Source organism: Vanessa cardui, chromosome 6, assembly GCF_905220365.1.
Source record: "Vanessa cardui chromosome 6, ilVanCard2.1, whole genome shotgun sequence".
In the NCBI taxonomy this organism is placed as follows: Eukaryota; Metazoa; Arthropoda; class Insecta; order Lepidoptera; family Nymphalidae; genus Vanessa; species Vanessa cardui.
The window spans coordinates 6,986,423-7,011,989 of NC_061128.1; the positions used below are offsets into that span (position 1 = coordinate 6,986,423).

At 31.3% G+C, this 25,567-nt stretch overlaps 1 protein-coding gene across 1 annotated transcript; it reads right to left on the reverse strand.

Moving 5' to 3' along the window:
- Positions 1–566: 566 nt before the first annotated feature.
- Positions 567–9,460, reverse strand: LOC124530528 (carboxypeptidase N subunit 2-like). The gene is made up of 8 exons (XM_047104717.1): positions 9,375–9,460; positions 8,116–8,271; positions 7,443–7,593; positions 6,247–6,390; positions 3,813–4,269; positions 3,344–3,603; positions 1,734–1,859; positions 567–1,018 (listed from the first exon to the last, which is right to left on the reverse strand). The coding sequence occupies exons 1-8, from the start codon at positions 9,421–9,423 to the stop codon at positions 775–777; spliced, it is 1,587 nt and encodes a 528-aa protein (XP_046960673.1). The 5' UTR covers positions 9,424–9,460; the 3' UTR covers positions 567–774.
- Positions 9,461–25,567: the final 16,107 nt, after the last annotated feature.

Here is a 25,567-nt window from a genome sequence, read left to right on the forward strand (position 1 = left end):
CTTGTACATTTTAATTGTATTTTATTAAAATGCCTATGTTATTTAATTGGCGAAAAAATATTGTGTTTTGATCTTATCGGTTTAATCTACATTCCAATTTGGTTATTGTAGCTTTACACTTAATTAAGAAAATTTCCACTGACATTAAAGATTTTTCTTGATTGTTTTTTATGTTATGTATAAGGTATTAGATGTTATATTTTTATATTACATAGGAAAAACCCTTTGTTTTAGTTCTAGTATATTCCTTACAAGGTAAAAATACTATGTTAATAAAATAAAATATTCTGCTTCAAATACGTTATTCAGATTATTTTTAAAAACTTAATACTAAATTAATTAATCCCTAGGTTTACGCTCAGTAATTCATTTACGGATCTACTATAGGATTCCATAAAACATATAAAAAGCGCTCGCTGTAAAATTAAAAACATCTGTGTCCAGAAGGTTTATACATAATTAGTAAGTTTATGGTTAGCATAGATTGTAGCACGCTTTGGAAATTAAACGATAGCCTCCTGGTTTACTTTTATCGTATACAAGTTGCGAACAATTATAAAAATAAACAAAGAAAACCGCTGAGTTTATTTCGGCCGTTCCATTTCAGGTCGTAATATTTTGCGAACCGTTAATTGGCGGTACAATTACTATCTATAGGTATGTTTCATGCTTCAAAATTGAAATTACAATAAATTAAATATAAAAACGACTACAAAATATGTTTAAACAATACACACTCAATATGATATTATTAATTTAAGAAATACAAATAATTTAGTTCCAGCCATCTATATCACCGTGATGTTCTATGCTGCCTTGAGGTTTTCTGTTGACGCTGACGTTGAGAGAGAGAAGCTGCTGCATTGGCAGCCGCGGCGATAGATTCACCATGCTGGCCCATTGCCCTGTACATAGCTCGGGAAACTTCAGTTTCTTAAGAAAATGTCCTTCCAAATACCAAGGTGATACGCAGGTAGGCGAATAATCCCATATCTTCATTTCGTTCAAGCGTACCCATCTAAAAGAATATTTAAGTATAGTACAACACAAATTAGATGTAGCATCGGAAAATGCAATGGAATGATAATAAAACCGATTACTGCCGATTTACACAACCAATAGAAATAGCTCCCTATCGCGCCATTCGTCGCAATATTCACGCGTCAGAGAAAGCAAGTGCATGTAAATCGACGCGTCAAATTGACGAATATATTAGGTCATATGATATTACAAGTTATTACGTTTGTACAAAGATCATATTCGCATGAGAAATAAATATTGATAATTGGGGATAGCGTACTCAATTCGGATGTGATCGGTTTTACGAATTTTGCCGATGCGACATCTAAGTCGTGTCGTACTTATATATTAATATTTTTAAAATATATAAAATATTATATGAAAATTATTTAAGCGACGATTTTTTTTAAATATATTTTGATGGCGTATAAAATTATAGCTTTTTTAATTTAATTTGAAATTAAATCAAAATATGAATAAACCTTATTCAAATAGCCTCTTACAAGCACTTCTGAATTCTCAAAGTACTGAAATAATTAACTGATTTAATAAAAATATGTTGAGAAGAGCCGGAAAAGACTTTTTAGTAACTATTTTTAATCTAAAAAAAAAATATACAAGTATAAATAACTCAATTAATTTTATGAATATTGTATAAACGTCCACGTAAAGTTGTAGAAGTTTTAATAAATAAAATTGGAAATAAAACTTACGCAGATACATAAAGAGCATGGCAATCGCAATGCCATGGATTATTGGAAAGTTTGACGTTTGCGAGCTTCGGCATGTAGTCCAGTGTTCGAGACGGTAGCGAGGGGAACATGTTGTTGTCCAAATAGCTGAAAACAATAATAAATTTAACCTATAATGCCGGCCACAGCACGACTCCATTCTTACTGGGAATAACATCAGTTAGAAAACGTAACCAACTGTTTTGCTCTGTTTCGTATGTCCTAATTATTTTATTAATAATTAAATTTGGTGAAACCGTAGCTGATCATTAGTCGATCAAGTTTCGGGAATATTTGATAGCATACTGGTTTATAACCGTCTATTCGGGTGGGAGGGGAGCGGTATGTGTCTGGTGCTCAGTATAAAGAAACCTATGCCTTTCCTAGGGGTTCAAGCTTACTTAATACAGAGTTTTATCATATTCGATTCGATTGTTTAATCGCGAAATCATAGTAGACAAACAAATAGAGTTTTTTTTCAATTTTCTAAAATTAGTATAGATTGTTCTTTCAGATATTAACACTCTTTCACAATATATATACAACAACAAAAACAACAACAGCCTGTAAACTCCCACAGCTGGGCTAAAGGCCTCCTCTCCCTTTGAGGAGAGGGTTTGGAACATACATATTCCACCACGCTGTTTCAATGCGGGTTGATGGAATACGCATGTGGCAGAATTGCTATGAAATTTGACACATGCAGTTTTCCGCGCGATGTTTTCCTTCACCGCTGAGCACGAGATGAATTATAAAGACAAATTAAGCACATGAATCAGCGGTGCTTGCCTGGGTTTGAACCCGCAATTATCGGTTAAGATGCACGCGTTCTAACCACTGGGCAATCAATACATAATACATAGTGTAATATTTACACACAATATTATTATGTTTTTATCGCCTTAGGCAGACATTAACCATCGTTTATGTCAAACCAAGTTTTGTGTGTAATATACTATGTTTGTAATATCAACAAATTAAACTAAAAAACATAATTAAAGTCTAAGCTCTGAAACTCTTAGAAGTTTCTGTAAGCGTAATTTATTAGTTCTAAAAGAGTAATTATAGTACGGTAATCGTTGCAACTTGTTGTAGCAATGATAAGGGACCCCGAGTCTTTCTTTGTTATTTATATTCACGAATGGCGCAGTCCAATTTCATTTTAGCACACTTGAGAAAATTATCTCAGTATTGTTAAAAGAGTTTTCATGTTAAAGTTTTTCGGTACATAACTTTCTTGCAGCTAATATTGTATAGTCCCTAAGTTCTTTTAAAATATTTAGTTGCCTACTAACAATACTGCCTTTTAACAATACTGAATTACAATATTTTTTCTAAGATACTGATGCTAAATTACATTCTTGTAACCGATTGTTTCAAGATTACTTAAGAAATGATGATGGAAGCCTAATGGATGTCAATATAAGGATTTTGTTACAGGAAGGACAACCGAGAAACCATAAGGATCTTAGAAAGAAACGTTGCCATGTGGTACAGTTATGTCAGTTATCCTCTACGTTTTTGTATGAAAAACATTTAATGGGAAACATTTACTCTCAAACGTTTACATATAAAATGACTTAATAACTTACAGGGTCGTCAGATTCTTGAGCGTTGAAAATGTTTTCGGATGAACTTCGTAAATTTGATTGTCCGACAGTATAAGCGATGTCAGATTTTCTAAGCCATGGAAAGCTGAGATATTCAAGAAACGTAATTTGTTTTTTGCCAAATCCAGTTTCTCTAAATTAGAGCAATTCATGAAAATATCGTCAGGGATTTCTGATATGGAGTTTTCCTTTAGGTCCAAGGTGCGAAGCTCTCTGAGCTTCAGGAATTCTAGGCCAGTTAACTGAAAACAAATGATATTTAGTCTCGTTTATTATATTATTTTGTCGAAAATATAATTTTATTTCACAAAAGGACACTGGTAAAAGTTGACTTATAAGATATAAAATAACAGCAGTAGAGCAAAATATTTGTAGAATTTTATTAAAGTTACTCAACCATTAAACACTTTAAGAGTTTCATTAAAAACACTCGTAATAAAATTGTACTTACTGTAATTAAATGATTGCTTGACAAATCCAAGAACGTCAAACAAAATAAACGACGAAATAAATTCGTGGGAACATTTTGTAAGTTGTTTTTATCTAACAGTAATGTTTCCAAGGCAGAGAGGTTCTCAAATGCATTCTCCGTTATGTTATTTATTTTGTTATCAGACAATTTCAAAATTTGGAGATTGTTCAAATTGAATGTACCATTTTCTATTTGTTGAATTTTATTTTTTGACAAATCTAATATTGTAAGAGATTCTAGTCCAACGAACGTGTCGGAAGGTATGTATATGATTTGATTGTTCGAAATGTCGATGGTTTCTAGATAGGAATTGTTGACAAATAGCCTTTCAGGTAGAGTATATAAAAAGTTATTTGACAAATCAACATGAAATAGTTTTTTTGTGTATCTGAACGCTTCGCTGTCGATTTCTTCTAAATAGTTTCTTTGCAAGCGCCTGAAATAAAAAAATATTTATTTTTGTTGATATCAAAATTGCTCAAAAAACTTGTTTGAAAGTAATTACGTTGATCATGCTCTTCTACGAACATTTCTAACATATTATAAATAAAATTTTAACAAAAAGAAAAACCGACTTCAAACAAAACACTATTTTAAAACAAATGAATATGCACGAAAAAGTAATAAAAATAATTGCGTATTCAACATATTTTCTAGTCTTCCTAAGTTAAATGAAATGAAAAATATTAGACTACTTAAAAGTCGATTAACGATTATATCATGTAGTTATAGTTATTGGTATATTTGGAGCCGGTGTCAGCCACGGTGTCCTTGCCCCAACAATCAAAAGAAAGAGGCGATACGAGCCCCTTGATTGATCCAGTATATTATTGTGTAAAAGGTAATTTGTAAAAAACATATTTGTTAAAGTATTCTCGTATTATTTTTTGATAGATATACTGTAGGGTTTTATTGGCTGACACCGACTCCAAATATAACAATAATTATAACTACATGATATAATCGTTAATCGACTTTTAAGTAGTCTAATATTTTTCATTTCATTTAACTTAGGAAGACTCTAGAAAATATGTTGAATACGCAATTATTTTTATTACTTTTTCGTGCATATTCATTTGTTTTAAAATAGTGTTTTGTTTGAAGTCGGTTTTTCTTTTTGTTAAAATTTTATTTATTTTTTGATTTTGAGTGAAGCTGATGTTGACTAACTAATTTTTTTTAATATGGATAGATTAAGCGTTCCGTTTATATGAGTCAGAAACTACTTCGAGGACAATTTCAAAGGAAACTTGCGAATAAAGCAAAAATAGACTTTCGAAAATGCGGATTTAATACGTCACGCGGCGTAAACTACAAGGATCCCTCGAAAGAGCTGTAATCGAACTCAGCAAAAAAACTTTGAAAAAGACCAACTATATTTCGTACATCATATGACATCACATCACATACACAAAATTTGATTAAAGATAGTAAGAAATTCTGCCCCATATCGCACCCTAACTGCGAGCCGTATAGGAGTTCCATCAATACATAGTATAAAACAAAGTCGCTTTCTCTGTCCCTATATCTTTAAATCTACGCAACGGATTTTGATGCGGTTTTTTTTAAAAGATAGTGTGATTCAATGGGAAGGTTTGTGTATATAATACATAAAGAATATAGTAAAGAAACACTGATAATTTTAGAAGTTTGCGATGTGATGTCGTAAATAAACAAATTCTGTAGTATATTTAGTATCAGTATTGCACCCGTCGAAGCCGGGGTGGGTAGCTAGTTGATTATAATATTCGACTATGATAATTACATAAACATAACCACATTACGGAAGGTGACTCAAATATCCAAATAACCTATAAATAAAGGATTCGACCGAGTATCGCTAACGTGCTCCTCAGAATTGTTCCGTTCCCTTCCGTTCCGTTACTTTGTCATGGATCCTGTGCTCAGAACCTTACCAAACTTTCACCAAATTACCCTTGAAGTATATATTTTATAATAAAAAAAGAATTATCAAAATTGGTTAACGTAATTTTCAGTTATTCACCTATTTGTCGCGCATATACATAATGCAAATTTAAGACTTATGTCGTTTTCACATGGATACCATCATCGGAAAAAAAAATAAAAAAAATGGGACCCCACGGGAAGCACTACCTTTCAAACAAAAAAAAAATTATCAAAATCGGTCCACCCAGTAAAAAGTTATGAGGTAACAAACATAAAAAAAAAAAAAAAAAAAAAAAAAAAATACAGACGAATTGATAACCTCCTCCTTTTGGAAGTCGGTTGAAAAGGGTTATGTATATAATACCAAACAATTGTATGTGTATTTCAAAAACATGACTTAATCCTTAATTACAACATTTCCCTGTGGAATTGAGATAACCTTTGTTTTAGTAGATAACGCGATGTTATTCACACATAAAACCTAACGAAGTACTCATATACTTACAATATCCGCAAATTAACAAGGGAATCGAAAATCCCAGAAGGTAAGAATTCGACGTGATTGTCAAACATGTCCAGCTCCGTTAACGACCGCATCCCTTTAAACGTGGTTTTATGCAAAGTGCGCAGTCTGTTCGTGCCGAGGTCTCTGAAATGATATTGTCAGTGTTACTTTAACAAACAACATATTTCACATGCATGTGGATATGTTTATCTATAATTTATTCAATATTATAATATTATAATTCAACATTTGCTGTATAATATTCAGCATACTTCAGACATTCCGCCGCGATAACAACGCTTCTTGGACAGTGTCTACAGTAAGGTTTAATATTTTACTGATAGAGTAAATAAAATATTTTAGAAAAAAATAATGCATGTATTTGACATAAGATACAGATACAACTATTTAATTACGAGATAATAATGTACTTTTCAGATGTCAGCCAAAGTCATTTAAATAATGGATCCATAATGTAGTTAGAACCTTTAGCCATTTCAGATGCTTAAACATATGCAGCTACGAACGATTTTACTTTAGCAGTATGGTTTTATTAGCAAGAGTGCGCTTCCACACCTGGCTCGATGCGCCAGTTCCAAATAATTTATGATTATATACCAATACCGTGGAGTAAAGTACAGTTCATTCTAGGAAACATTGGCTGAAAAGGTAACCAAGAGGCTAACAGAGACGCATGATTGGTTTGTTCCACGGTAATAAAAATCAGATTTACTTCTACCGGCAACGCTTTCAACGGATTATTTTGTAGAGTGATCTAAAATTAACTGTGCAATGGAAGCGTCTTCGATTTTTTTGTTTAAGATATGTAAAAATCAGAAGAAAATCTGTCAAATTTGCGCTAAGAATTCAAACCAACCCCGTAAATTTCCCACTGCTAGGCTAAGGCCTTCTCTCCCCCAGGAGAAGGTGTGGAACATATTTCATCATGCTGTTCCAACGTAGGTTGGTTCTTAAAATTTGACATGTGCAGATTTACTCACGATGTTTTTCTTCACCGCCGAGCATATTAATATGCAGCGGTGCTTGCCTGGGTTTGAACCCGCAATCATCATACAGTCATCAATCAAGATGCACGTGGTCTAACCACTGGTCCAAGAATAATAAGAATTCATAATACTTCAGTAAGTGGCTGTCACATTGGATTTACAGGTAAATTTAGATAAATATTTACTCACATAGTATACAAATCAGCCGGTACTATCAAATCTGGCGATAAGGTTGTAAGTCCAGTTCGCCAACACTTGAGCGAGCGATGAGTTGCGTCACATCTACACAAGCCTTTGGAACATTGACGCCATCGCGACTGCCCAAAACTTATAGACCATACTGTGATTCAAAATTCAAACACTATATGAATAAATTATTAAATGCTATAATACACGTCATCGTAGAAAATTTAATACCATTAGATTACAATATATACTCTGAAATCCTTAAAGGTCGAGGTCAAGAACCGAACATCCTGCTTGCTTACTATTAAATGCATTGTTTTCCGTTAGGCTTTAATTTATCGTTATCTATTTTTAAAGATAGACTTGACTTACGTAATTCTTATTGATATTTTTCATATCATTCTCTGGGTTATAAGTTAATCATATACCGAAATTCTCGTGTACCTACTGTGTTTCGGATGAAATGGTGATTATATTTTAATGCGTCGATTGAAGTAACATCTTATTTGTTAGGGCTGAGGAAGGGCAGTTCATTTACAAGTGATATTTTTTTGTTCGAATTGATTTTAGATTTTATAAGATAAACAGGACAGTTAGGGTACTGCGTTTATTATGAAAGATAAAGATAAAAAATATAGATATAGTTAAAGATAGAAGATAGATAATGGATACTTACCCGGTTGTTCTATAGCTTGTAACCGTCGGTCTAGTTTTCGCCAGTGGAGTTCATTTGCACAGCCAGTGTTTGGTATATCGGGTCTACGGCCTGTGGTCAATACCTCGAGTACTTCACATGGAGACAGATTGCATTTTGCTTGTGTCACTTTTAATACTGAAAAAAGTATAAACATTTTGCTTTGATCAATTAATAATTCTTAAATAAAATGCAGGTTATCACATTTGAACTCATCTAACTTTTTGTGTAATCCTTTAATAACAAAATAAGATCCACTATTAGGGCCATATATACATTGTATATTTTATTCCGTTGTAAAGGACAAACTTCGTTTATTTGAACTCGGTAAAAACTTATATAAGGAAGAGTTGTCGCTGTTCGATAAATAAATACAAATTTAAAAATATTTGTCTTATTTGCTACATATTACTAAAGTATTGCCCTTGTAGTACCACTCTTCTGTGTCACTTTATACAATTTTTTTTAACCATTTTTTTTGTTTTTCATGTTTGTGTTTATGTGTGTACATTCCTATAAACTCAGCTAGTTAAATTTTCTCAGTGGATATAAGCTAAACAGCTAATTTGATACCACATTTTTAAATTGATATTTAGTTAGCTGATATATATTTATTGACAGGATGAAAATTTTGATTTTTCTGGTTATTTGACAAAAATAGATAATTATAATTGTATCATATTTATAAAATGAAAAGTTTGTTTGTTGTTACGACAACGACTAACAAATATTTTTGTTATTGATAGCTGAATTATTGAGAAAACAAGGATTATATACAACATCGTATCAGACTAAGACCTGGGTGTGGAAGAATGTAATGTAATGTTTAACAAGGCTGAGAACTGATGGAATTATTATATTTAATATACAATATTATGCTCTAGTATTTGGGTGAAAAACATTTCTATGCAAACACAAAAAGTGTTATCTATACATATAATAAAATTGGAGTGTCTGTTTGTAATATTAAAATAGCCCTTTTTTACTCAATGCATATGCATGTATATACTTTACTTACATATACCAAAATAACATTTTTTACAATTTTTGTCGGTCTGTCTGCTTGTTCCCGATAATCTGGACTTTTACTGGTAGATAACTGATATAATAGAGAGTAACTTAGGCTACAATATTTTTTTTTGTTAAATTATATTATAAACGCATACAAAGACGCGGGCACAGCTGGTATTGTATGAAATCGGTTCAATAAACTAGTATCAATAAAAATAGTTGGGTTTTACCTTTAACTTCGACAATTTGTAGAGCAACCAATAGATGTACTAAATTCATAGCGTTGATTCGGTCCACTGATCACCTGAGAACAATAATACTAAATCGTGGAGCCTAAATGCTTTTGTCCTTTTGTTCAACTAGGACATGTATGATGCAATATCGCTCTATTCATAAGCATATTCATCAGATTTAAAGAATATTAATGATTTTCTCGTAAATAATATTTTTCGATTTCAATAATTTAGTATAACATATTTTATGATGAAATAATTAACATGTGTTAGCGCCTAACATATATTTTAATGATAATCATTAGCATTGTTTTGTTGATGACACTTCATTCATTTTTATAATTAAACAGAAAATTTTGTATTCAACTTTCAGTTTGGACGATAAAATATGGTTAACTGTGTGACGTCATTCTAAATCCAATATGGCGGTGTATGTAAAAGCTTTATTCACAATTTTAAATTTCTTGGTATCACTGTAGATTCTTAACTGCAATTGGGCCTTCGTAATAAGTGCCGAATAAAGCTAATCTTACCAACATTCGGGGTTAAGAAAATTAGATTGTTGACTGATGTGAATAGGCTCTCGTAGATTATTTTAGTTACTTCCACAACATTATGCCTGAAAGCATTCAGTTCAGGGGTAATGCAGAGGATATCAATAGGATTTTTGTATTGCCGAAGAGGGTCGCGTAAAATATAGCCTTGGCCCAATAAATAAAAATTCTCACAAGAAATAAATTTAGAGAAATTTAAATATTGACTGACGCTTCTCTAGATACATTTAAAATTTAAAATCTGCCATAACATCATTTACATTTCGGTTTTGTATGAGATTCCATTTTTTGGAACTTATATGAACACAAATAACTAAGTAATAGACTAAGTCTGAATAAAAAATGAATAATGATGATAAATTTGTCTTCTCATTTTCTTATGAAACTTAAATAAACAGTATTCTAAATTATTTTATTTTTGTCACACGTCATTGAAATTTACCATCCTTTTAATCTTTACCTCGTTGGCTTTCCTCTAGGCGTCATGAACCAGGTTTCCTTTAAATTTAACTGCGTATACTTCTTGCATATGCAAAAAAAAATGTGGAAACTGAAAGTTGGGATATACTGTCCGCCAGTTTTTAATTTTTTATTTATTTTAAGGCAGAAAATGTCGGCAATAATCCTGAGACACTGCTAGGAAAAAAAATTAGACAATGGTTAAAATTCATGTTGAAAAAAGTATTTCTCAACAAGGCTCTGTACTATCTCTTACACTTTACCGTCTACATACCAATGACTTGTTATAAATGAGAAACATTCATTGCCATGCGAACTACAGTACTGTAGACGCATTATTCACCCGCTACGATAGTAATTCTTGGGGACATATCGAAGAGAATCAGAACTAACTTGTGCCTGAAATCAAGTCTTTGATAAGCAACGTCTGACTGGGGACCGATTAAATCAGATCAAATCAAAATAAACTTTATTCGAGTAGGCTTTCACAAGCACTTTTGAATCGTCATTTTACAATTAAGTGAAGCTACCACCGGTTCGGAAAGTAGATTCTACCGAGAAGAACCGGCAAGAAACTCAGTAGTTACTCTTTTTTAACATTAATAAAATACAAAGTCATGTTAGTTAAATACAATTATTTAAATTAATATATCCTGCTTGCAAGTCAACAGGTATTAACTCCAAGTCTTTTTTATCATCTATGAAATCTTGTATCGAATAATAATATGTTTTTTCTACCAATGTATTTTTTACAAAGGATTTGAATTTACGAACCGGCAAAGTTAAAAATGACTGCGGAATTTTGGTTGGTTAAACCCAATAGGACTTAAGTTTATGAGTTGACCGATAAAAAGTCACCATTTGTCTTATCCGCTCATTTTGAGAATACTCTTCTGGTTATCACAGCCATTATGGGAATACTCGATTCCTCAAAAGCTTGCAACGCACGTTCCAGTATTGCAGATGGTCATGGGCGTTGGTAGACACTTTTATGCCTGACTGACTACCACTCGCTTTTTGCTCTTAAGCTATACATCAAAATATTTTTACTTTTACACAACCACATGGAATCTTCGATTTATTTGCTTTATTTTATTAATTTTATAATCAATGTAATATAATACTCAATCAAGCAAATTAAACGTCTTATATGGCCTCAGATATTCTTGTTGAACATTTCTGTTATAAGTTCTAAACTTACTGAAAGTAATAGTTCATTCAACAGAAGAAAATAACGAGGTAGCATTGAAGCCTGGCTCCTAATAAATGTACTTTATTTTTCAAGTAAACTTATATTTGTTTCAAAATATAAATTATTATATCAATATAATTTAAACTTTACCAATTTATACGAACAATTTTAATATTCATTCAACATAGATAGTCAGGTATCGATGAATCCAATTTATTTATAAAAAATAGTAAGCTGTTGTATGCTGTTTTATGCTTTCCTTTGTTTTAAAACTGATCTATAATTAACCAGTTAACTGAATTGATTGCATCCGTCCAATGAGTTCCAACAATTTATTAAACTCTCGTATGTATTAAGAGTACGTTTTCTTGATTCAAACAATCACCAAAACCTTTTTTTGTAAATATATGTCAGTTTTAGGGTTCGGTTCTAAATGAAATTTGTCTTTAAAATAAGTTACGAATCAACTTTACATTAGAAACTAAGAAAAAGGAAGATATCATAAAGAATATATTTGCAGAGGATATAGTCATATTATATTATATGTCCAAATCTAAGTACATAGTAATAAAAGAAAGAAAATCAAAATAGTTTTATCATAGTAACAGATTATTCACTTAAGGAAAATAAAAATCCTGGAAAATACTTAAAAAACCATTAGGCTCACAATAAACTCTATTATGTTTCAGAAAACGTAGACCTTTTTATTTGATAAATAAAAGTATAGATACCAAACAATTGGATTTTCATGTTAACCGCCATCAAAATGAGCTTTATATAAAGTGCGATAAAACATTTCTTTAGGAAAATAATATTTTTTTTCTTTTTATTGGGTCAAACTTTGATTAATCTTTAACGAAAATCCTTAGAATATTTTCAATGAGTGTATCTGGTAGTCGTCATAATATAACTTTAACTAACTAAATTGGCCAAGCGGGAATAGAAAATCATTTCACAATTCTTACATATTTCTACTAGTTAACGCCTAACGGCTTCGCTCGTCTTTTAGGGGTTCGTTTGTCATGTCAAAGTTGGATCCTCCCTTGAAGTTCATATTTGTTTGACAGACAGACAGACAGACTTACTTTCCCATTTATATTATTAGTATTTTATAGTATATAGAAGTATAGATTACCTTCAATTAAATTCTTGGTCATAACTATAAGCTAGGCCACACAACTGAAACTGCTAGATTTCTTATTCTTTCTAAAGCAGAAAGAAAAGAGTCGGGTTTAGTTATACGTATATGTATGTATGTATCATCTTTATTGTCTATATTACTTATATGCTACACTAATTTTAAAAACCTTTCTTGAATTTCAGCTTAGGTCTCAAATTTGGGACAAACATAAGACAAAATAACAATTTATATTTTATACAATGTATATCTGTACATAATACATATAATATGTATATACTGTGTCTGATACCATAAAGTCGAGCAACAATAGTCTTCACGTAGAATATTATTTTATCATCATTTACTTCAGTTAACGTTCGTCCACTATTGAATATAATTCTCCCAAGAATGCCATTGATCTTGAACTTCGAAAAAAACACCAGTTGTTATTGTAACGTGATGTATGTCTTCAAAAGTCACGTTACAGTAACAATATTAAAACGCGAACGCGTTTAACTGAATCATTGATTAATTATAACACTTCGCTTAAGGCACTACAACTGGCTTGGCTCACTATTGAGTGATTGTATTGTCTTACATTGGTAAGAACCGACGCGTCGACAAGCATAGCATTAAAAACAAATTGGTAAATCGTAAAAGTCATAGAACAATAATTATAATGTTGTATTTGAATTGTATTGTATTAGAATCCTTTTCTATTATTATTTATTTCAAATTAAATAATTATATTTTGTCATGCCTAAATCTTCTACGGTTAAATATCGGTCCTATGTGCGACGCAACGATACATATTAATCAAAAGTATGTATGACATTAAAATGGAACAAATTGGAATAATTAATTTTTGAGTGTTCCATATTGTTTAATTCATGGTATATTTATCATCATATACGTTACATAACAATTAAAAAATAAATTTGAATATCAAATTTTATTGAATCGAAAAACTCACAGAAACAACGACTCATAATTCAGTTTTTAGACTTTCGCAGAAGTACGGCAAAGGATGTGTAGTAAAGTAAAATCTGATCTTCTAACATTTATTGACCGCAACACTCAAGCGGATATCAAACCTGAGTGCCGTGACATGAGATGCCTAAAAAAACCATAAAGCAAGATGAACTTATTATGTAAAAGATTGTGAGTAGGATTCCCAAATTTTTCGTGTTTTTTTTTTACTACCATACTTGAAAGATTGACCAAAATGATTTTCATAAAATCTATTATTAACTCGATACATAAAGTGTAATTTAGTCATTATTAAAATAATTTTTAGTCAAAATCCACCAGGCGTGTGCAGGAGCAAAAAACTTTGTATACGTTACAACTCCTACTTGATAATTACAATTTGAAATAATGTGTCACTAGTGTAATGTTCACATATATGATTGTAAGATCGTTTTACAAGTTACATATAAATATATATTATATTTAAATATCCACTCGCCGTGCACACACACCGTCTTCACCCGCGCCCAAATCATATATTTTATATTCCCGCGCTTTCCGCGATGTGTGTCACTCGAGGGGACAGATACATAAATACACAGATAATATATATATCCATATACAATATAAGTCCAATAATATTTATTATATTATTACAGATCTGTGTACACTACAACTAGCATTTCAACTTTTAGTCGTTTTCAGCAACATTTTAATTTATGCTCTTTTATAAATTAGTTTTACCTGACTCGTGACAAATTTAACACTCGACAAATAAAAAAAGTCCATTTAGTGAGCCTCCAGCTCGTTTGTCATCTATAGCTTTAATAAAAAAACTTGAATTATACTATGAAATTTCTTCGTTGCGTGTCATCTTTATTACCTGAAGGTCGAAGGATTTTCTAGTAAATTAGAATTAGGTATATCGGGTGTATAGTCCATCCACATCGATTAACAATCGTTTTTTTAGTGAGTAGTTTATTGTCTTTACAAATGCCAAAACATTCTATTCTATCAAAAAGGTCTCTCAGCTATTAACATATACCAACGTTATTCACAGATTTTACGTTTAAAGCGTGTTTGGTAATTTTTCAGTTTGCCCTTACAAAAAATAGTCTTCACATTTGTTCGTAGTTATTAGTATTTTTTATATCAAAAATTAACTACTTTAAATTGAAAAAATAAACATTTATATTTCTTTTTGTTAAAGAATCAAATAAGCAACAAAACAAGCAAGTAAGAAAAAGCTATAATATATATCCTTCGTTTTCTTCAGTATAAAATAGGATTTCATTCGATATTGCAACCTTTGCATCGAATACGCGATCGTTCAGTTTAGGTAAAAAGTATAACTAGTCGTAGTTGCCATTATGTCGTTAATTGTACGTTGATTGTTTAATAAAATGTTTACCTCGTTTCAAACAAAACAAACTGTCGTTTATCATTGCGTTTGTTTTATTTTGAAATAAAATACTCATGAGTTTAGTAAAGCAAGTTAAAGCGAAAAGGGTTGATGTTCGATGTACGATGTTCTATTATTAGATTGCAAGAAAGAAAGAAATATTGCAAAATTATTATTACTTCTACAGAATTATTAAAATGTGTACTCATTGGCTTAATCCACTAAAATCAGGCGCACGTTTTGAAAGGAATAAAGGGTCAAATATCGTTCTGTTAATAGTAAGCATTTTATGATGCATGTGATCGAATAACAATGATATTTCACGGTTCACAATATTTCGACTGTATACAATCTGACGAGATAGATTATAATATAACGAATTTTGTAATCTTACGGTAACATGTATTGCTATTTTGGATAAAGTTTTAAAAGGCTTAAAATGAATTTCATCAAGTTTAGTACACACCTTATGTGAAGTATATTAATAGTAGATATGAAAATACTTCATCATTTTAGATTAATATACGTATGTATGTGTGTGCGTGAGAGTGCACCAAAAAGCCTCATAAGGGGAATCTTACTTAATGGGTCTCTGAACGAAAGTATTGAACAAAAATGACTATCTTCAAAACTTTTGTAGAGAGCATTGTTCTCTAAGATTAGTATTTATTACAGACACGTGCACGTAACAAGCCAAAATGTTTTCTTTCTAGATTTGGCCTTGAAAATGAAACAGGCTGGTAGTTTGCCTATTAATATTCGTTATCAGCTCATCGAAGTACATATGTATATCAAAATTCAGATCAGTCTCCGACTGTGTCACTGACCGGCTGAACGGAAGAACACTATTTTAATATATAGTTGTGCAGTCTGTTTGTAATATTTCTTATTTTAAGACTTTTTAGATTTATTATTGTTTCATTTAATTTTTCTATTTTAAGTTTGTTCACTTTTCATCTACCAATTCAATTTATTCTCCTCTTAGTGCCTCAAAGGTTGACTGGGAATGATTTCTCATTGGGATAAGTCCGCATTTTTGTAAACCTATTTATTGTTTTTTATTTAATTTATTACACTAATTCAAAATATTGATGTTACAAACCAATATTAAATCTCATTTCTCTAAGCAAGTAATGTATTCAGATAAAGTTGACTTCAAATATTCTATTAGCAAATCAACATACGCACTTATCCCTCCCATAATTTATCCTTTCATGATTCACTATTCCGAACGTCAGGCTTAAAGTATTATTGTGGTGAATGTAATTTATTTAGGCTTTATTTTTATAAATTTATTCAGGTTTGTGGGGAACGCGTTAATAAGTGCATCTTGAACAATAATTCATTCACCTATGTTAGCATATTTATTTTAATATGATCATATTTTATTGTTTTAATGTATTAAAGTATTATCAGCATAAATAATTCGATTTAAATAGTTGTTACAATTTGCGTTGATTGTCAACATCCGGTTTTGACTAAATTGTTTTTTAAAATGGATCGAAACCGGATGTTGCTACAGTCGAAGGAGGGGCGTGTAAACATTAAATACTAGGAGTAAGCCTAGAAGTGGTCATTCTTACTTTAATCGTCGAATTGGAAGGATCGTAAACCACTTCAGGAGAGATAAAGTATTGATTGTGAGGAGAGTTTTTGTATTATTCCAACACCTAAAATAACAAAATATGTGTACCAATTTTTTTATGGTAAACTTATTGGCCTTCTTGTGGTAAGTTATCCACACTCCTAATAGACATTAGCGCTGTGAGAAATATTTACCACTAATAGTCACCCGCGGGTTTGCTCGCGTTGTAGGGTGTTGGTTGTCATGTGTTAGGCAAAGAAAGTAGCCAAAAAATCTAGCTTATGTTCTTCTTGGAGTTCAAGTTTGCCTCATAACAAATTTCATCAAATTCATTTCAGCGATTTGGTTGTGAAGGAGCGACAGAGAGACAGAGTTACTTTCACATTTATAATAATTATAATTATATAGATTATTTACATCGTAATCGCACCACCAATATGAGAAACTAAGGTATTATGCACCCTGTGTAAAGGCACAAACTGTGCGTGACAAAACCTGCGTGCTCATAAACAAAAGTCATATAAATCTTATCAAGACATAAACGTATGTATATATTTTAACTAAAATTACGTAATTACTACATGCTTTAAATTAGTAACCGAAATACTACTCGTAATTTAATAAACGACGGTGTATCGGTAATAATGTAATCTAAGGTAAATTATAATTAATTAACGAAACGTCTATCATGAATCAATATAAATGTCTATTCATTTACATACCTATTCTATTAAAGCGGGGTATGTTGGATTTTGGTACAAAAGCTTTTGTTTTGAGTCGAGATGGTTTAAAAAGCGCAATACGGTTCTAGGGAATATATACGGTACAATAAAATTAATTTTGGGCTAGCTATTTAGTTTTGTTTGTTTGTCACCTTGTGCCTACCCACGCTGCGTCTGTCGGTCCGTGGTCGCCACTAGAGAATTCTGTAAGCAATGCTTTTATTTAACTTTACAAACTGATATTAGCTAAAATGTCATGTTAATACATGTATATACAATGCAAACATGTAAAGAAATTGCTTCAGCATCAGAAAGCGTCTTCAATAATGATCAGCATTAAATCTGCAGAAAAATATTATTGAATATCATAAGGTGATAACTATCACGTATATCAAAATAATTCTTTTTTTAGAAATAAAAAAAGAAATAGTATATTTTTCAACATTAACGGAAATCAATATTTCGATTTGAAGCTACGAGTATACGAGTGAACGGTTAACATTTTAGGACACAGGCTAACAGATAGCTTTATTAAAAGAATGAAGAATGAGCTTTATATAAATTAGGACCTGAATTTTAAATATTTTATGTAGCAAACAGTAGTTCCGATAGTTTCCGATTCTCTCCAGACTTAATAATCTCGTTTGCTCATATCTGTAATAATAAATTTTAATAAATATTTTAAATGTCATACAAATTTAAAAGTGATAAATTTAATATGACATTAAAAAAAGTAACGTATATATATTTAGTAACAATATATATTGCTGCAAGTATTTAAAACGGGATATTAACATGGTTTTTTATTTTTATTTGATGTAGCTCGATATTTTTATATTATCTATGAACTAGCGACCCTCCCTGGTTTCACACAGGTACAATACTAACACTAAATATACTACAGAATTTATTTATTTAAGACATCACATTACAAACTTCTAAAATTATCACCGTTTCTTTACTATATTGCCCGTGTATTATATACAAAAGCCTATCTCTCGAATCAATCTATCTATTAAAAAAACCGCATCAAAATCCGTTCGTTGTTTTAAAGATTTAAGCATACAAAGGGACATAGGGACAGAGAAAGCGAGTTTGTTTTATACTATGTAGTGATAGCGATACAGTAGAAGTGCACAAAAACAATATAATTTTCGAATTCAACTGGAAATACAAAGGACGTTTCCATTTAAATTAAATATTTAAGGTGCACTTGTATACCTTTGTGCCGTTTATTTGAACGCCCGCGACTATAATAGTAAATGATAAAAACAATAATACTATCATGATCAACCCATCCAACGATTTGAGCACTTATACCCAAATAGCTTATCCGCGAATATATAAATGAAAAAAATATTCACTTTCACCGTATTTTTAAATATTCTTTATAATTTTTCAGCACATTGTTAATGCCATGTTCCAAAGTACCTACTTGATATAATTGCATTGACGGCTCATATCTACTTCATTCAAATCAAGTCATTCAATTTTTTAAATATTGGAGTTATTCTAAGAAAAATCTCGAAATTAAACTCAGAATACGAGCGCGTAATAAAATATATATGAATGTGATTGGCGTTATTGACTATGCTTATAAAGATTATAGGATCACACGTAAACGAACACGTATCAAAATGACGGTTTTAAGTCAGTCACTCACATTTCACGAGTGAAAAACGAAGTGATTTTTACAGAATCTCATTACTGTTAGCTTTCAATTCTTTGAAGTTATTTACAGAAGTGACAGATCTCAGAATCCCCTCTACACATTTCTGAGGTCTACAAATCTGCTTGCAAAGTTTTCACTGTAGTTTGTATACTTAGCTACAGTTTTATCAGCATTCGCCAGAAAAGTGCTCGTACCGACAATTTCCACTCTGACTACGTTGACCTAATTAATTTTAATATTAATACTCATATACATTATTCGAATAACCTATGTTTATTTTAAAAAATTATGTACTTATATGTTTTTATGCCGTTTCTTTCTATGACATTTTTCGGAGTAACCGAAAAAGGAAACCAATAAAATATATTTTCTATGAATTAAATGATATCAAATTAATAACTTTATATGTATCTTTTAAATATCGAATGTTCGAATAGTTACTTTAATTACAAATGATATGGATTGACATTTTCTTTAATATTGCAATTCTGAAGAAATGCTGGGGTAATTCACCTTATTTTATGGTATAGGTTGTCAGACGAGCATATGGGCCACCTGATGGTAAGTGGTCACCATCACCCATAGACAATGATGCTGCAAGAAATATTAACTATTCTTTACATCAACCTTGGGAACTAAGATGTTATGTCCCTTGTGCCTGTAGTGACACTGGCTCACTCACCATTCACTCACAAAACGGAACACAACAAATACTGAGTACTGTTATTTGGCGGTAGAATAACCTCCATCAATAGTGATTGACCTTGTAATATTTTTAACTTAATCAATTGTTCCAACGCAATTAGGTGAATATAACAGCGTTCCAGTTTATTACGTAACATGAAATACTTCATAAAATAAAAAAAATATCGATTGGTAATCGCTATTTTTAACAAAAGTAAAAAATGAAGTATCTCGTTCGCAGGTTCCTTTAGACAAAATACAATACGAAGTATAAAAGGTATTCCCATTTCGTTAGGGTATCATTAGCGTTATTACGTCAAGTGCAAACTGCTCATAATGTTTGAGAACCTATTAAGTTTTGTGTCATGTGTGCGTTTTATATAGATACATTACTATCAATACACGTGACAGTAGGTATGTTTATTTATCCCAGTTTCCGTATCAACGTCGCGCCGCGCTGTGAAATTCAGCTATCGGATAATACTACGTATTAATATATCGTGTACTATCTGCTAGCTGTTGCTGAATACAGGTATTTCTTTTATTATTTATTTAAACTCAATAGTATGAATTACATAAAAACCTGCAGTGACGGTAATAAAATATTTCGGTTTAAAGAAAATTAGATAAAATACATTATTGGTTTCATTTATTTTTTCTTACGTACGTATAGTTACTCCTTGAAACCGAATATTTTTTGTGTGTATAGGATTTACATTATAATGAGCCATATGATATATATATAGCCATATATATATAATAGCCATATATACCATCGATGACCGGAGTCGTGCTCCGAGTAAGTGTCACTAAATAGTAAATACTGCAAATCGTGTATATCTCGCAAGAAAGGGCAAACGCATATGGCGACCGGCGTTCACCCGTCTCATTCTTACAAATCATACGAAATGATGATAAGAAATGTAGTCTTTGTCATTAGTTGAAAATTGTAATATTTTATTTGTAATACTAGCTATACCCGCCCGCTTCGCTGGGCATTAGTCGTAGAAAAATATTTTTTAAATTTTTAATTTTATAATTAATTACTAATAAAATGTACAAATTATCAAGAAACATGCGAGATCTAATCAAATACTTAAAAATTATTTCATTTAGTATTCGTCAATGTTGTTCTCGATAGGCTGCAGATTGGTCATAACACCCATAAACTTATTTATCAAGATCATATCTTCTTTTTTTGAATCCGGACATATATATGATTTATGAGAATGTTTTTGTTTCTGTAATCTCGATTTAAAGTTGGTCCGATGAAAATTTTAATTAATTTTCTATAGTCTAGAAAAGTTTGTATCACACCAAAACGTCCTCTATTATCCGGTTCTATCAAATATCGATGTTATTACATTTACAACCTTGTCATCTGTATGTATCTCGTAAATAAATGTACCCTATGGCTTGGCTTTGATTGGTTGCATCGAATGTAGTTTAATCGTTCGTTCTCGAACACATCAACAATAGCGTACATGTCAACAATGAATTGTTAAAACAGTTGACGATACTTCAGAATATGGTTAGATTAATTATCTCTAATCATTATACGATACGCATAAAAATCTAACTCTTCGATGTCACAGAGTCAGTTGTGAGATTACTTTGATACAGTCCGAGATGATATCCATCTTCTGCTCGCATAATCATAATTGGATAATCGTAATAATTTAACGATTGATATTTTCAGCGACACCTTGATTGGTTTTGTGTCGCTTAGTGATAACAATACCTCGTTTTGTAATTTCTGCACCGACAATTACAGCTGTGACTTCAGGAGCTATGGAAGCTTTAATACGCCTTTTATACTCTGCGTCCTATCTGCATTGATAATTACTTTGAATTATTTTTTGTTTCACTTTCTAGAGCAGTTTTAGGCATAATCCTAAATTTAGCGATTATTTCTATATTAGTTGTGGTACTGAACATGCATCGAAGATCAATCTTTTTCTACGTTGTTCGTGAAATAAATGTCCAGAAATTGGGGATTTTATTTAGATACTGGAAGAAGTGAACCAATCATATGATACACTTTAAACGTAGACGCGAAATTATTGTATTGTACAATATTTGTTGCTCCAAAAGATGTCATTTAAAAGCATGAATTGTAATTTCTAATATACTGAAGGAAATATTTAGACTCCTTAATAGTTCCCATATCGTAGGTAAGAAGAGGTTCTGGTGGTTCAACCAGTTGTGGTAAATAAATTTTACCAGTGGAGTACCATATAACATCAGTTTATTTAGCGTGACATATGGGCATACTATATTCATTGAACCAATGATCACATCGGGATTCATCTTGTTATCATAACCTTTATAGTAATTGAAGGCTGACTTATTGAGATTGGTTCTAGTTCTTGACTTAGTCTATTTTAATCGTTCATCATCCAGTCATTGGGCTTGTCAGGTTTATCAGTATCTCTTGTTAAAGATGCTTGTTCGAAGATCTAGAACTTGATCATTTCGTTGACTAACTGTTTTGGCAGCTCTTAAAGTAGAAATTCGGATTCTATTTGTTTCTAAACGTATTTCTTGTTGGTGTGTTGTTTCCGTAGCTCTTTTGGATGACGCTACGCATATATTGTTGATATTCCGATCTTTTGTTTCTTCAATGGCATGGTGGTTTCTATTTATATAAATAAGTTGATTTTTTTTTTGGTTATGTGTCTTACGTTTACATTTTATACTAAAGAGAAGAAGATGTTATTGGAGTTATGAGTATACTTACCAATAATGATTATTGTTTACTTTCTTATAATCAGAACAGCTAATCACTTCTTCCCATACAACATATATGTAATTCATAATAATAATCTCATTTTAAAATGACAATTATCATTATTGTGATTATTTTATGTTTATTGGCATATGTAGGAAATTAAGTGAGTTGTTATGCTTTTGGAATTGGAATTGAATTGGATTGAATTGGAATTGGAATATAAGTGTATCGTGATACTCGTAAGGGCCATCTGTTGGTTATTTTTAATGATACGGATGATATAATTACTTTCTCCATAAAATAATAGATAAACATACCAATGTTCATAATGATCGATCAAATAGTTTCTGAGTTTATCGATGACACACATACAAACACATCGTTTTGGCTATATATATATACTTTTGTATGTATAGATAGCCTATGATTTCCGCAAGTACATGTTTTTCCTGTATGCCAATTTTTATAAAGATACAGACACACAAAAATTTCAAAAATGGTAAAAATTAAGTCAGTCAAAGAACACATGACGAATTACGACAAAAATAAGTGTACAGACAGACTCTAGAGATTTATATAATAGTATAGATTTAGTACTCACGTGCGATAGCTTTATTATTAGCGTATTTTATGTATAACTTTGGTGTTTCTATACCGATTTCTATGATTTCTTTTTTATGGAATAGTTAATACTGTTAACTTTTGTAATTTGGGATGATTGAGAGTGTTATAAACGTAGGAATAGACAAATATAATCAGAAAGCTTCGAACTATTACGCTATTGGGATTGACACGTGTTATTGTGAGTCAACCATAAAAGATAGACATAGGCTGTCATGGGATATTTTTTGTATAATTTTAAGGAGAACATTTCCGTAATACATGATTTCTGTGTAGCTTTAACCATTAAGCCTAAACACGCGACGGAAGCTCAAAATATGGGGTAACTTCTCCCGTTTTTCAGACATTTCCCTTTACTGCTCTGCTCCTATGGACTTTAGCGTGATAAAAAGTATACTATAACCAGCTCAGGAGTATGAAAAATAATTGTACCAAGTTTCGTTAAAATCCGTCGAGTAGTTTTTGTTTCTATAACGGTTATATGGACAGACAGACAAACAGACAAAAATTTTACTGATTGCATTTTTGCTATCAGTATCGACCCCTGATCACCCCCTGATAGTTATTTTGTAAAAATATTTCATGTACAGAATTGACCTCCCTACAGATTTATTATAAGTATAGATAATTTCTAAAATATTTTCAATTTTTTATTTATAGCTTTTAATGGGTCGAATGTTAATTTTGCAAATTGTATTACTTTTTATTCATAAAGTAGTCGTACTTCGTATCATAACAAGTAAGCAAGGGACCAGTATTCCTACATATTATATGTTGTTAATGTCACAGTAGACACTTCTAAACAAAGGCTCTACGTCGAGTCAACCATAGGGCACACCCAAAGGTTGTCTAGATAAAGCCGCCTTCGTTATTTATAATTGTTTATTAATGTAGTGTACAGTTATTTGTTTTTGATATAGAAACTTTTTTGGTCCCTTTTTATCTAAATATTTTCTTTCCATTTCATTTGTCTGCTACGATACTAATAAACACTCGGGGATCTTGTCGATAATGTTCATTCTATGGTATAAATAATATTGAATCGTTCCATAAAATGAAAAGATTAGGAAACCTTGTTTTATCTCACGATAGATCTTTTTGCTACCATCAAAATATACATTATATACATTTACAACAACATCAGCCTGTAAATTCCCACTGCTGGGATAAAGGCCTCCTCTCTTTTTGAGGAGAAGGTCTGTATGATATTCCACCACGGTGTTCCAATGTTGGTTGATGGAATACACATGTGGCAGAATTTCTATGAAATAAGACACATGCAGGTTCCCTCGCAATGTCAAATGTTCACACATTAAGCACATGAATATTCAGTGGTGCTTGCTTGGTTACAACCCGCAATCATCGGTTAAGATTCACGCGTTCTAACCATTGGGCCACTTCGGCTCAAACATTTTCAACTATCACTATAAAAGTGAAGAATTATTATTAAATTTAACATATTAATATTTATAATTTCATATAAGCAATGTGAGAAACATGAATTAATACCTAATTATTCATTTCACATACAAACATCATATCAATTAAATCGGTATCGTATTTGCATTAAGGTTAATTTTTAAATCAATCAGTGATTTATCATAGCCATTGCTTTGTGCATTAATTATTATTTATCATGTTTTTACCGATACATCTATTGTTTACTATTCTTTACTAGTTTGTTCTTATTTGATTCTGTTCAACTGTATGGAAAAATAAATGAGAATTATCGATTTTGACCTCTAAAAATTTCAAAAATCTCGTTCGTATTTTAATTTTAACGTTATATTTTCAAACTCGGAAATTCAGTAGATGAACAATTTATGTTTTAAATTAAACAAAAATATACGTACGCAACTGATATCCATCCGCTTCGCTGGGCGTAAATTAAAATACAAAATATATTTTGTTCAAGCAGGCTTTAACAAGCACATTTAAACCATCATTTAACAGAATTATAAATAAAGCTACCACTTGCTATCCGGAATGTAGATTCTACTGAAACTCAGAAGTTATTCTTTTCCAATTTAAAATACAAAGTTATGACAGCTAATTATAATTATATATCTACATATATCATGTCTGAAAGTCAAGAAGTATTAGCTCCATCAATCGGTGTCTATAATCTTGTATTGAATAATATTTTTTTATGATGGTGCAGGACTATCTCATACAGGAATAGTTAATCAAATTTTCACGCTTGTAATTGAGTAAGAACTTGAAATGCTTTAATACCATTAATAAATAAATAAATAATAAATAAATATGAGACAACATCACATACATTACTCTGATCCCAATGTAAGTTTCTGAAGCACTTGTGTTATGGAAATCAGAAGTAACGACGGTACCACAAACACCCAGACCCAAGACAACATAGAAAACTAATAGTAATCTACATCGACTCGGCCGGGAATCGAACCCGGGACCTCAGAGTGGTGTACCCATGAAAACCGGTGTACACACCACTCGAATCAAA

Coding starts and splice junctions, on each gene's coding strand:
- LOC124530528 (XM_047104717.1), bottom strand. CDS start 9,423: ATGAATTTAGTACATCTATTGGTTGCTCTACAAATTGTCGAAGTTAAA. Junction 7,594..8,115: donor ACAAGCTATAGAACAACCGG/GTAAGTATCCAT, acceptor TTTGAATCACAG/TATGGTCTATAAGTTTTGGG. Junction 1,860..3,343: donor CTCAAGAATCTGACGACCCT/GTAAGTTATTAA, acceptor TATTGTTTTCAG/CTATTTGGACAACAACATGT.